The sequence below is a fragment of the Drosophila teissieri genome, chromosome 3R (genome assembly GCF_016746235.2).
Source record: "Drosophila teissieri strain GT53w chromosome 3R, Prin_Dtei_1.1, whole genome shotgun sequence".
In the NCBI taxonomy this organism is placed as follows: domain Eukaryota; kingdom Metazoa; phylum Arthropoda; class Insecta; order Diptera; family Drosophilidae; genus Drosophila; species Drosophila teissieri.
Genome location: NC_053032.1, coordinates 122,134 through 137,086, shown reverse-complemented (window position 1 = coordinate 137,086; position 14,953 = coordinate 122,134). Strand labels below are relative to the sequence as shown.

The 14,953-nt window shown below is 45.0% G+C and overlaps 1 protein-coding gene across 8 annotated transcripts in view; it reads right to left on the bottom strand.

The window, feature by feature from the left end:
* LOC122620870 (unconventional myosin-VIIa) overlaps nucleotides 1-14,953 on the bottom strand; it is a 1,106,244-nt gene that overhangs the window by 1,044,880 nt on the left and 46,411 nt on the right. For all 8 annotated transcript variants that reach the window (XR_006326158.1, XR_006326157.1, XM_043798546.1 and 5 more), the window contains exon 3: nucleotides 11,227-11,342. Coding sequence is in view for 6 of the 8 variants with exons in the window: in XM_043798546.1 (XP_043654481.1) it covers nucleotides 11,227-11,342 (116 nt within the window). In the remaining 2 variants the exon portion in view is untranslated. The remainder of the gene's footprint in view (nucleotides 1-11,226; nucleotides 11,343-14,953) is intronic.

The following is a 14,953-nucleotide window of genomic DNA, read 5'->3' as shown; positions in this document are numbered from 1 at the left end:
GATATATAGTTAGCCAGCATTGGATGGGATGAGTTTCATCCTGCAGAACTACTACAACGCTGACATGATTTCCTTCGCAACCATAGTTCTCTCCACAATGTGTGATCGGGAGCACACGTTCAAATCTATGGCTTATGTGTCGCGTACCAGAAGGCCTATAGTGCGGCGATTTATGCTCCAATATGACGGAAGCATTTCGTCAGATCTTCTAACGTCAAAGACTAAAGTCGCACCTGTTAAAACCGTCTAGCTCCCGCATTTAGATTTGTTTGGTGCCGTTCTTCTTGCACAACTGTGTACTGCAATTCCTCCACACATGCTTTTCGTTCGAATAGAATCGTTTCTCTGGACTGATTCCACTATTGTATTGGCTAGGTTGAACAATCCGCCATATCAGTGGAAAACCTACAGTTTCCAGCCAATGGTCGCATGTGCATTCCGAACCCAACCCTGCAGATCTAGCCAGTCGAGGAGTAACGGTTCAAGAGTTGGCTAGTAGTGAACTTTGGTGGCATGGCCCTGCGTGGGTAAATCAGCCACGAGTCTCTTGGCCTGCGTTTTACGAACCGGAGTCGGACCTTGATCTCGAAAAAATATCTGTGCGATGCCATTTAGGTTGCTTATCATGGGACCTCCTGGAGCGGCTCTTAATTGCATGCTGCGAGTCATGGCCTTTGTGCAGCGGTTCATCAACCGCTGTTTCAACGAGATTTGTCTGGGCTGATCGAATTTTAGTAAAGTACACGGGGGCTGCAGCTGATCGCATATTCATTTTTTTAACGGCTTCGACATGTCAGCTTATATTGCTACGTTATTGCAATTTGCTATGTATATAGGATCCACTGTCACTATACATGACATAAAAGATACGTATAAGACCCACTGTAAAATAGAATAAGAAGCAAAGGCGTTGTTTAGCTATCGAGCCTTTTCAATAGCTGTTGCGAATAATAAATAGCCGAAGAAAGTTTTGTCTATTTTCCGATACTTTTTATTTTGTTAATTGTTTATGGCGGCTAGGGCCGACCAAGAGCTATATCGAATTCACAAGTTGAGTATTTGCCGAAAAACGAAGAACTGACAATTGGCGGGACAGACAGCCGAATGCAGCGCCCAAGCTTAACGTAGGTAGATAACAAAGAGAACAAGGAATGAGCGCCGTACAGATAAATCCGTGCGAGAACAGCGGTTTGCACTTTGGGCATCGCAACTGCTACCACTGACTACTTCGGCTTACAATATTAAGAGTATAAGATTAGTCTACTGCACAGTTTTGGCGGCTGCATGGCCCAACATCCTCCCCCCGTTGGAAGCTTGATTTCCAACAGAGTCCTCAAGGGGAAGCAGACACAGCTTGTTCACTGCCCGCCCTATTACTCCAGACGCGGTCCTCAATTCTGCAACTCGAGCGACGCCGTCTCTGCCAGGAATCAACTGCATGACTCTCGCCAACGGCCACATCATTGGAGGTAGATTCTCGTCCTTAACAAGAACGACGTTGTCCACTGTTACGCCAGGCTTTGGGGTGCGCCACTTGGAGCGCTGCTGGAGCACCGTCAAGTATTCTTCCTTCCATCGCGACCAAAAGACTTTCTGAAGAAAGGAGATGCGCTGCCAAGATTCAAGCCGATTATTGTTTAGGCCCGTTATATCTGGCTCGTCAAACGACGAAGGCGGACCACCATTGAGAAAATGCGCTGGAGTGAGGACGTCCAGATCGGCAGGGTTCTCTGAAATGGAAACTAAAGGTCTGGAGTTAATAACTGCCGAGATGTGGCACACCAGCGTCCTCAGCTCATCGAAGGTCAGAACCGCCGTACCCACAGCGCGGTAGAAATGATGCTTGGCCGTTTTCATCGCCGCTTCCCAAAGTCCACCGAAATGGGGCGACCGTGGAGGGATGAACCGCCAGTTTATCGTCTCCGAAATGCAAAAATTCTGAACGGAGCCTTGAAATAACCTTCGAAGTTCCAGAAGTTCATTCTTGGCGCCGACAAAATTGGTGGCGTTGTCAGACCAAATTTGCTTCGGCTTCCGCCGGGTGCATATGAACCTCTTGAGTCCGCACAGAAACGCAACTGACGAGAGATCCTATACCAGCAACCTCAAAAGCGTGAAATCCCTCCAAGCGCTCCTTGGGAAGGTCCTCCATTATGTGCTCTATCAGTCGCGGCTTAATCCGAAAACATCGGATGCATCTGTTCACGGCCTTGGTAAACGTCTTCCTCCCCCAACAGGCCAACACTCGTTGCAGTGATGGGTAAGAATTTGCTAATTTGGAGCTAGCAATTACATCCACGTACGGCGACTTTACGATGAACACACTTCGACGAAGCTCAAGCACCGGTTTGTCAGGACAAACAGCTGTTGGCCAATCTCTTTCAGGCTCCGTAAGATAGGCGGGTCCATGCGCCCAGAGTGACGATTCGCTAAGCTCAGACGGCAGGGATCCTCTGGATAAGATGTCAGCCAGATTTAACGCTGTTGGAACATAACGCCAAGCCGTGACAGCTCCTGAATGGCAGCAACCCTATTTTCCACAAATATGTTGAACCTGGCGGGCTCATCTCGGATCCAGGAAAGTGCCACCGTCGAGTCGCACCATCAATATTAGCGTCCTTTAAATACTTTCAAGCCAACTATTTCCCTCATGATTTTAGCCAGAATATCTGCACCACAAAGCTCCAGCTTTGGTACTGTTATGGTCTTCAACGGAGCTATGCGCGACTTCGAACAAAGCAAAAGGCTAAAACTTTGATTCCCTTTAGAAACCACATAAACGCAGGCTCCATAGGCATCAATGCTTGCATCACAAAAACCATGCACCTCAAGACCAGACTCTGCGCTAAACACGAACCGAGGGAAACTAACATGACTTATTATTTCAAATCTGCGACGTATATCAAGCCATTTCGTTTTATGAGCTTCCGGGAGGCTTTCATCCCAGGACAGCTTTTCCTTGGAGAGCTGCTACAAAAATATTTTACACTTTGTGATTACAGGACCGACCAGGCCGAGAGGATCGTTTAATTTAGCAATCGCAGACAAAACAGAGCGCCTGCAGGGTCTCAATGGCGACTGAAAGGCAGAGAACGAAAAAAATAGCTGGTCGGAGGCGGGATCCCAAGTGAGACCTAAAGTATTGGTGAAATCGCTACCATCTTCAAACTTCATGAACGACTCCTTGTCCTCGGCGGGCACACCCTCAAGCACAAGCGGAATGTTAGAGCTCCATTTCCTTAGCTTGAGCTTGCCCTTCGCAAGATACCAGCCGTCTGCTGCATTATGCTGATAGCTTCCTTTACCGTGCCGGAGCCGGAGATAAGATCATCCACGTAAAAATCGAGCCGAAGGATTTCTGACCCAACGGGAAACGATGCCTGCTCATCGATTGATAACTGCTGAATAGCACTTACGGACAAGGAGGAGGCTGGTTTGGTGCCGTAAGTGACTGGCAGCTGATCCGTCAAAGACAACGCGAAACATGGTGGTAGAGCTATCCTCCTTCATGACGCAGTGTTGAGGTAAAAAATATCAGCACGAGCTGACCTCGGAAGCAGGCACAGGCGACATATGTCCCAGATGACGATATACCTTCATGAACGCCGCATATTTAACTCTCAAGCCAGGGTGATTTGTAAGCTTCCTTTCCAGCGACAAGAATCTCCGCACAGCCTGAGGATAGGATTCTCCTAAAGAATCCAAATGGAGTTTTAGCGGCAAACGTACCGACTAATAGCCAGCTGGCAATCGGGTGTAATTTTTAACGCCATCTAGCTCCTCATTAGTGGCTTGAACTATTGGGCCGGGACAATTTTCTTTCTCCGAAAAGCGCTGCAGAAGTGAATCAAGTTCAACATCAATGCTGTTTTCCTCGCTGGCTGAAGAAGGAACGCGTGAAGCTATTAAGGCGCTACCGCACGGGCGCGCGCAGCCTCCAGACACAACCCAGCCCAGACGAGTTTTTTGAAGCAGTGGTAGTCCTGGCAACAACTTTATCTGACCTACGCACAGGAGCTCATAAAACAGGCCAGCTCCTAATAACAGGTCAACACGCTGAGCTTTATGAAATTCCGGGTCGGCGAGCTGCAGGTTTTCTGGAATCTTCCAGTCCCCAATGTCCACATTAAAGCTTGGCTGGCGATCCGTGATATTAGGAGCGATAACTGCTGTTATGCTCGTTGAGAAATTCGAAGTGACAGACCGTATTGCAATTCCTACCGAGAATCCATCAGTCGCGAAATTGGAATCCCCGATTCCAGTGACGGAGCCAGACGACCTCGACCTCTTAAGTTCCAGTTGATTTGCAAACCGAGAGGTAACCAAGTGCAGTTGAGAGCCAGAATCTAACAAGGCCCTGCAAGGCAAAAGGCCAGATTTTGCACTAGAACGGTTGCAGTGGCTAGCAGCACAGGGTCACTACCGAGATCCTGGGCAATTAGAGTAGAAGATATCGAAAGCGGGGCTGAAGGCCCAGTGTGGGAACTTGAAGACACCGGAACATGTGGCTGCGAGGAAGGCGGACCATCTAGATGGAGCAGCGTATGATGCCTGATTCCACAGGTGCGGCAGCGGCTCGAGCTGCATTGCCGTAGCTGATGACCTGCCTTTAGGCAATTTAGGCAAAGTGCTAGTCTCTTTGCCTCGCGCAAACGATCTACTGGCGCTAAGTGTCTAAATTGCGGGGAATAATATATGGCATGCTCTGCACTATGGCAAAGCATGCAACCAAGAGAATTTTGGGTGGTAGCAACTAGCGTCGAACGATTTCTGCTCACCTGAACGCCTGGCGCATAGGTTGCCATGGCGCAATCCACGGCCTCCAAAGTCCTACATCGCTGCTCCAGGAATGCAGCCATCGATACCCACGATGGAATAAGGACAAAGACCGGATCCTCCAAGCGCTCCTCCCACTTAGCTTGGCTCGCCGCATCCAGCTTTTGCAGCAGCACTTGCACTATGATGCAGCCAGCGATTTGCTCAGTGGTGCCCAAACCCTTCAATGCACGAATGTGAGCGTTAAACTTGTCCGACAATTCCCGAAGCGATGCCACTGAACCATTCCGTACTACCTTTAAACCCAGAATCTCGGTGATGTGCGCCTGAAAAACGAGAAGCCGATTATCAAACCTTTTTTGAAGCAACTCTAAAGCCGCTTCGTAGTTGCCGTTTGAGATCTCCAATGATCGGATAGTTTCCAGCGCCGAATCCCTCAAACATGACCGCAGATGCTGTAATTTCTCAATGTTGGAGAGGTCCGAATGGCTGTCGATTATGCTCGTGAGCACGGAGTAAAAATCCGCCCAGTTTGCGTAGCCTCCGCCAAACGTTGGCAGCTGCACAGGCGTTGAGTGCGGCGCGAAATGCACATTGCGTTTGGCTATTTCCGCGCGCACACTAACCTTGAATTCTACGATGAATTCATCGAAACTCTCGCTCTTTTCACTACCGATTTCGTCGAAATCTAATTCCTCCAGTTCTGTATGTAGAACATTAAAGGCACTTTGCAGCTCATCAATCTGCTCCAGCCTCACCGTAAGAGTGGGTTCGTCGTAACCGCTTAGCGTCTCATTAGAGAGCTACGTTTGTAGACTCTGCAACCTGCTGAACAGCGCATTGGCTTTGCGCTTTAAAAAGGTCACCCTGTTTTTGTCACTTTCACCGGGCATAACAACAAATCGCTTTAAATTCGGTTAAGCGGGAAGATGAGCAAAAAATAAATGCCGAAAATGCAAGCGGAGTAAATGAATGTAACAGGGCGGGCTGCACTTGATATATGTAGCTATGCATGTATGTATATAATGCTAGCTTGCTTAAACACAGCCACTATCCCCGAAATCACCACTCACTTGTCCAACCGATTGCGTTTTAATATATTTATTTATAAACGGGATAAGTGCATTAATTAATGCATGCAAATTAACACTATCACGTCGAGGTCACCAATGTTTAGCTAATGAGCTTTTTCAATAGCTGTTGCGAATAATAAATAGCCGAAGAAAGTTTTGTCCATTTCGATACTGTTTATTTTGTTAATTGTTTATGGCAGCTAGGGCCGACAAGTTGAGTCTTTGCCGAAAAACGAAGAAGTGACAATTGGCGGGACAGACAGCCGAATGCAGCGCCCAAGCTTAATGTAGGTAGATAACAAAGAGAAGAAGAAATGAGCGCCGTACAGATAAATACGTGCGAGAACAGCGGTTTGCACTATGGGCATCGCAACTGCTACCACTGACTACTTCGGCTTACAGTATTAAGAGTATAAGATTAGTCTACTGCACAGTTTTGGCGGCTGCATGACCCAACGGGAGTAATAAGGACCAATCCCCTTTAGAATTAAGCACAACACTGTCATCCCTTTCTATCATGTACATTCAGCATATAAGATCGAATCTGTTATGGCTCGTTCGCAAAGAGGAAGAAGAGAAGAGTTTCGAGCAGTCATTCGGTGGCGTGTTCGCGAAGGAAACAGTTAAGGTAAAGCTATATTATAGTCTTATACAATTGGATAATGGATTCGTTCCAGATAAGCGGAAAAGGCATTGCTCAAAAAACAAAAAAGGCATTAAAACTCTGAGCAAATCTACGTGTAGAAGAGCGGCCTAGTAACAGCGAAGAAGGATGAAACGCAGGACGAGTCAAAGGCAGACAGGTTCAACAGTAAATTATGGACCTTGATCCTCGGCAATGCGGAGAGTAAACGGGACGTTGCTGGACCTTGGAGCTCGTAGGCCGTGCGCAAAAAGGGGAATAATGGGATCACCACGGCTTATAAAGGGACGGCGCAAGCGCAGCATGGGACCAGTTAACGAGAAAACAAGTCAGTGACAACGCGCACACTGTATTACGAAAACCAATCAAGTGAGACACCACATCACGAGCAAGAGGAGCATAGATAATCACCGCGAGTGAGTGAGCAGGGTACCCGCGGATCAAAAGATTACAGAGCCGAGATGCGGAACGATGAAAATCCCGCGCAGTGCTTGGGAATGCAGCTGGCCAACATATGTATAAGGACCAGGTGAGAGGGATAGCGGATGACGCAAGAGTATCATCCTCGTTGCAAAATAGGTTTTTTTCATTAGAAGCAGAAACAGTGTCAATATGAAAGCTAGCTAAATATGCTATTTTTGGAATTGACATACCAGCAGTATGTATTATAACAATAACGCCAGTAGAATATTTGCGGAGAAGATTAATTATCATTAGGAATCCGAGATTATATTTTATCTTAACCTGATGGGAATCTAACGGTGGTATTTCTCCTAGTCTATAATTACGTTTACCTAACCGTTACAATAGTAGTATTTACTTTAGTTACGAAAAAGGTTGAATTTTCTTCTTTTTCGTCTTCATATGGGAATTGTGCTATGTAAATGTCGGGAAAGTCTGCTTCGGTGGTACTGGAGTCTCTCCTTGTATCTGCTGGAATGATACGATATCTGTTCTTTAACATCAGTCAGATTGAGATCGTGATGCAGCGCTTTATTGCTGACGTACCATTCACAGTCAGTAATAACCCTCTTGTTTTGCACCGTATGAATTTAGTTGCGATGTGACGCTACCGTCCCATATCTGGGCCCCATATCGCCAAGACAGGAGATACTTCTGAATGCCATCAGCTGTCTCGTATTCGCATACTGACGTGTGAAGTACGCACTCGCACACGAAAGAAACAGATGAGGCAGAAGTGACTTGCTGGCAGTACTAGTTTTACTTTAGGCATGAGTCCTGGGGGCCAGTCTCTATCAAAGGACTGCTGGATGTCGAGAAATACTCCATTGCAATACTCGCCACAATCAAATGCATCGAGTATATGGTTAACCACACGGTGGATCTGCTCGTTGGTGCTGTGACCGGAATAGATTTAGTGGCATCCATATGCTCAACAAGCCGATCAATGAGCAGTCTTTCAAATACCTTTGATAAAGAAGGCAGAAGACTGATTGGCCGGTTAAAACTGGGGTATCATGTCCTGCCACTCGTTTATTACTTGGGAAAGTGTTGCACCCCTTATGTGATCAGAATATCTCGCTTTGGGAGAATTTTTAGGATGGCATTGGTAAGTGGGTCATTCCCGGGCGCCTTTTGGACCTTCAACATTTTAAGCATTCCTCTGACTTCGGTCGAATGGATGGAACGGATTGGCGGAGACAGCTACAGATGACGGGCCAGTATTTCATCGACTTTTCCGCAATCTTCCTGTGACGCAGTGTTGGAAGCCATGAACCTCTGGGCAAGATGATTAGCAAATTCCGATTCCGACGCTGCATAATTTCGATGATCGGACAAGAGCCGATGTATTCAGCGTGGTACGGTCGTTGGCAAACCAAAAAAAAAACAAGAGAGAACGCTATAGTCGAGTTCCCCGACTATCTGATACCCGTTACTCAGCTAGTGAAAGTGCGAAGGAGTCTTCAGCACTGACAGTTTTTGGCGGTTTGTGGGCGCTAGAGTGGGCGTGGCAAAAAGTTTTTTGGCAAATCGATAGAAATTTACAAGACTAATACAAAAATGAAAAAATATCAAAACATTTTTCAAAAGTGTGGGCGTAGCAGCTTTGGGCGGTTTGTGGGCGTTAGAGTGGGCGTGGCAAACAGTTTTTTGGCAAATCGTTAGAAATTTACAAGACTAATACAAAAATGAAAAAATATCAAAACATTTTTCAAAAGTGTGGGCGTGGCAGTTTTTGGCGGTTTGTGGGCGTTAGAGTGGGCGTGGCAACATGAATCGACAAACTTGCGCTGCGTCTATGTCCCAGGAGTCAGTATGCTTAATCTCAACTTTCTACCTTTTGTAGTTCCTGAGATCTCGACGTTCATACGGACAGACAGACGGACAGACGGACAGACGGACAGACGGACAGACGGACAGACGGACGGACGGACGGACGGACAGACGGACAGACGGACAGACGGACGGACGGACGGACAGACGGACATGGCCAGATCGACTCGGCTATTGATCCTGATCAAGAATATATATACTTTATATGGTCGGAAACGCTTCCTTCTGCCTGTTACATACTTTTCAACGAATCTAGTATACCCTTTTACTCTACGAGTAACGGGTATAACAACAAAAGGTAATAATATACCTTTTATACTTATTTAACGAACAAAGTTAATTAGGGTCTTTCCTTAGTTGCCAAGATTTGGCCCAAAGCAAACTTTAGTAATATAGTTAAATTAAACCTAAATAATAAATATAGGGTAAGTTATTCAAATATATCAAGAAAATTATAAATATTTAAAGGCACCTAAAAAGTAAAAATCCTTTCATTATTTCCGTTACTTGTAGAGTAAAAGGGTATATTAGATTGGTTGAAAAGTATGTAACAGGCAGAAGGAAGCGTTTTTGACCATATAAAGTATATATATTCCTGATGACGATCAATAGCGGAGTCGATCTGGCCATGCCCTTCTGTCCGTTCGTCTGTACGTTCGTCCGTTTGAATGTCAACATCTTAGAACCTATAAAAGCTAGAAAGTTGAGATTTAGCTTGCAGACTGCCACGCCTACACCTTTGAAAAATGTTTTGATATTTTTTCAGTGGTTTAAACTAGTATATTTCTACCGATTTTTCAAACAACTTTTTTTCAGGCCCACTCTAACGCCAACAAGCCGCCCAAAGCTGTCACGCCAACACTTCTGATTTTTATACCCGTTACTCGTAGAGTAAAAGTGTATACTAGATTCGTTGAAAAGTATGTAACAGGCAGAAGGAAGCGTTTCCGACCATATAAAGTATATATATTCTTGATCAGGATCAATAGCCGAGTCGATCTGGCCATGTCCGTCTGTCCGTCCGTCTGTCTGTCCGTCTGTCTGTCCGTCTGTCTGTCCGTCTGTCCGTCTGTCCGTCCGTATGAACGTCGAGATCTCAGGAACTACAAAAGGTAGAAAGTTGAGACTAAGCATACAGACTCCAGAGACATAGACAAAGCGCAAGTTTGTCGATTCATGTTGCCACGCCCACTGTAACGCCCACAAACCGCCCAAAACTGCCACGCCCACACTTTTAAAAAATGTTTTGATATTTTTTCATTTTTGTATTAGTGTTGTAAGTTTCTATCGATTTGCCAAAAAACTTTTTGCCACGCCCACTCTAACGCCGACAAACCGCATAAATCTGCCACGCCCACACTTTTGAAAAATGTTTTGATATTTTTTCATTTTTGTATTAGTCTTCTAAATTTCTATCGATTTGCTTAAAAACTTTTTGCCACGCCCACTCTAACGCCCACCGCCAAAAACTGTCAGTGCTGAAGACTCTCCTTCGACTAGCTGAGTAACGGGTATCAGATAGTCGGGGAACTCGACTATAGCGTTCTCTCTTGTTTTTCATGAAATCCTTTTTTGTTCCATATTTCTATCAATATGCCAGACAAATTTTTAAATTTCTGGTTCGCACTTCTACTACCTGAGTAACAATTATCTGATAGTCGGAAAGTTTAGGTAGGCTAGTACATAGGTTCGCTAGAAAAATTTCTAATATTTCGGATTGATCCGGTGATATAGTCAAACAAAATGTAAAATACAAAAATAAAAATCCAAACATATTTTAAAATGGTGCCCGTGACAGCTTTTGTTAAATTGATTTAGACATTTTTTTGCCTAAAATATTTTTATAATTAAAACACGAAAACTAACGGGACTTTGCTGGACCTTGGATACGAGCGGGCCGAGCGCAAAAAGGGGAATATCGGGTTCCCCGCGGCCTATAAAGGGACGGCGCAAGCCCAGCTTGGGACCTGTTAAAGAGAAAACGAGTCAGTGAGAACGCGCACAAAGTATCACGAAAACCAGTCAAGTGAGAAACCATATCAGGACCTCAAGGCTGAGGTCTGGCGTGATCAGAAAGAGCTTGTGGTATCAGTGGTTGGTTTCCTGTGACAGGTGCGGTCATAACAGACGTGCAATTCTAGGCGTTCACCAACGGTGGTTATGCGAAAACCTCTGGTTCAGGCACTTAATATTTTAGCTCTGATTTCAGCCGGCTTGTGGGCTTTCAGTTACGCCCTTGCGAGCCCATCTTAAAACATAGTTTATGGTAGCCAATTCAGAAATAATAGAACATGTTTGGAACTTATTTTTCATTTTTTTAAAATTTGTTTAACTTTAATAGCTTAATAGAGTTTAATACTTACAGAGTTCATTACTTAAACACCTACATAACTTTGATATATATAAATATAAAACAAACATTTGGTTAGATAAGGATACATATATTATGTCACTGTTGTATCGCAAGTTTAGATTTTGGTTAATTCCAATTTCATCAATTTCCGACATTGCTGTCATATCAGCAAAACCAACTTTACGACCGATTGACATCATGTCTAAAAAGAGAAAAAGTTAATTTAAATTAAGTATGATTTAATAAATAAATATCAATTATATTGCGTTGAAATCCTAGCAATGAATATCCAATTTATTTGGGACACATTCACTCAAATGCCAATACCTTAAATAAGAGAAGGGTGAAGAAGGTTTCCTTTGCCAGCTTTAAATAAATTTGTGTCCCCCCACTCAGAAGTTCAAAAGCGGCTTTTGCATTTATTGGTTACGACTCTCTAATTATACCCGTTACTCGTAGAGTAAAAGGGTATACTAGATTCGTAACAGGGAGAAGGAAGCGTTTTCGACCATATAAAGTATATATATTCTTGATTAGGATCAATAGCCGAGTCGATCTGGCCATGTCCGTCCGTCTGTCCGTCGGTTCATGTTGCCACGCCAACTCTAACGCCCACAAACCGCCCAAAACTGCCACGCCCACACTTTTGAAAAATGTTTTGATTTTTTTTTCATTTTTGTATTAGCTTTGTAAATTTCTATCGATTTGCAACGCCCACTCTAACGCCCACAAGCCGCCAAAAACTGTCAGTGTTAAAGACTCTCCTTTGCACTTCCACTAGCTGAGTAACGGGTATCAGATAGTCGGGGAACTCGACTATAGCGTTCTCTCTTGTTTTTCATGAAATCCTTTTTTGTTCCATATTTCTATCAATATGCCAGACAAATTTTTCAATTTCTGGTTTGCACTTCTACTGCCTGAGTAAGAGTTATCTGATAGTCGGAAGCTTTAAACCAAGAGAGAAAGCCGTAGTCAATTTCGTTTACTATAAGGGGTATCACGTTACTTAGCTAGTAGGTTCGCTAGAAAAAATTATCGTCGAAATTATGCAGCGTCGGAAGCGACTTGAGAATTTGTTATAAATTGGTCACTTGTGACTCTTGGCTTAATCCACTGATAAAAGCCTCCAAGTGTAACACAAATAATCACCATGCAATAATTACCGAAGTGCGGACGTGTGTATTCTCTGTGCTCCAAAAATCTACTATATTCCAAGTAAAAAGTGAATTATTACCAATAACTTACAAAAACAAAGTGATGTAAAATCGCTTGTTAAAATAATTATGCAATTCGTTTGTTTTATAAAACTATTGTACTTCAAAGAAAACTAATATGTTGAATGAGTCAAAACGACATTCGCGTTCAACGTCAACTAGAGCAAGGAAAAGCAACGCGTATTCATCATTTGTATCTTCGCTATCCGCGGAATTGCGCGAAATAAATGCAAACCAACTTATGCCAACAGCGAGCGAAAAATGCGTTCTTGCTCACCGTCAATACCAATTATAAGCCAAAGAGAACTGACGATACCACCGATTACCATCACATCTACCTCGTTAGCCACTGCATTCGCAACAACAACAAACACTGCAACGGCATTTCACACCATCAACACCAATAAAAACAAATTATGACCTTCAACTATTTTTCAACAGGAAAGGAACTTGTCTTTTTATAGGACAATATTATAGTCACACCACGGGCCTCGTGGTGTAGGGGATAGTGTAACTACCTGCTAACCACGGGGTCGTGGGTTCAAACCCCACCCATGACGAGAGCATGGCCATACAAAAACTTCCTCTCTGAATTGCTTTTCTAACTTTTAGAAAGTATTCTTCTACATAACTGCCTATTACAACAATTTTCGGCAACTTCCACTTGACACACCGCACCGCTTGGGCACCCACATAGATAGTACCAAGCGCACCCTGTGTTTTTCTGCGAACAGCAACAACACCCAGCAGGGCGATCGCGTTACCAGACTGTTCGCTTTTCTACGAATAACAACACAACACCGTAGACGCCACTCCCCGATGGCGACAGGTGGCAGCCCCACCACTGGGATAAGCCGCATCTGGCCAATCACCAGATCGGTCGAAAAACTTAAAAACGATTACTGAAACTAATACGAGAAATTTAAACATAAACGGATCCCCAAATTCGATGACGACCATAGGCATTTCAAAACGGACACGAATTGGACAATGGAACGTTAGAACTCTAAGCACTGTTCGAGACGGAGATGGAGAAACTCCACATTGCAATAGCTGGAATCAGTGTGATGAGGTGGACTGGCAGTGGGGAAACAACAACATCAGATAGCAATCTAGTCCTACACAGTGGCAACAGTGACGACAGCAGATATGGAGTGGGAATTTTCGTGTCCAAGCGCATAAAGAAGGCACTGGTTTCCTGGGAACCCATTTCTGATAGAATCATGACCGCCAGGTTCAGATGTAGAACTAGAATATAAACATCACTCAATGCTATGCCCCGACGGAAGACGCAAACGACGACACCAAGAACGACTTCTATACTGCCCTTACAGCAACCCTCAACAAGTTACGGCAAGGTGACATTAACATCCTCATGGGTGACTTCAATGCAAAAATTGGCCCCAACAACACCGGACTAAGATCTGTCATGGGCCAGCATGGAACTGGGACTCGCAACGATAACGGAGAGAGATTAGTGGAACTCTGCCAGCTATTCCATCGGTGGGACAATATTTCCACACAAAGATGTCCACAAATACTCCTGGACATCTCCAATTGGTAATACGCGCAACCAGATCGACCACATATGCATTAGCAGGAAATGGAGACACTCGCTACTGGACGTACGGAACAAAAGGGGAGCAGCCATAGACAGTGATCATGAGCTGGTCATTGGAGAACTTTCAATAAAGCTCAACCGCAACCACTCAAGGAACACTGGCAACAGTCAACACCGGCGTGCGCCCCCCCTAAACCTGCACCTCCTTAGGACTCTACTCTGAAGACGAGAAAGACGTCCACGCTGCGAGAACAGCTGATCCCCCTAGAAGACCACCCATGGGAGTACACCTGCAGGCAACTAAGGACCACGGCGGAGGAAATACTTGGCCTGCAACAACGCGGAAGAACGGACTGGATATCTGAAGGGACCTGGGACATGATTAGAAGGAGGAACCACCTGAAGCCTCTGGCGGACCAGCTCACGCAGTACCGCGAGGAGTATCGCGGACTATGCAGAGCGGTGAAAAGGTCGGCCAGAAAGGACAAAAGAGCACAGCTGGATAGACTTGCGGCAGACGCAGAACGAGCAGCCGGCGAGAACAACATGCGCCCGCTATACCAGCAGATCTCACGGATCACAGGAACCCATCACAGGCAGAACAACCCAGTCAGAGATCTAGAAGGTAACCTTATCCAAGGTAATAAGGTATAAGGTAAACTTATCCAATGATGACGCACAAATCCGAAGATGGCGCCAACACTTCATGGGAATTAGCCACACCACATCACCAAACGTGGCCATAGACTACAGGAGTGTTGTGCCGTCAAGTGGGAGTATCAGGATACCCTCTGCACCCCCGAATGTAAGAGAAATCGTGAATGCAATAAAGAAGCTGAAGCACAACAGGGCAGCTGGCGAAGACAACATACCAGCCGAATTGCTTCAAGTTGACACCCAACTAATGGCTGAAACATTGCATCCACACTTCTCACGCATATGGGAAGGCGAGACGGTGCCAGACTCCTGGAAAAGCGGAATCATTGTGAAGCTTCCCAAAAAAGGCGACCTTAGTGACTGCAACAACTGGAGAGGGAT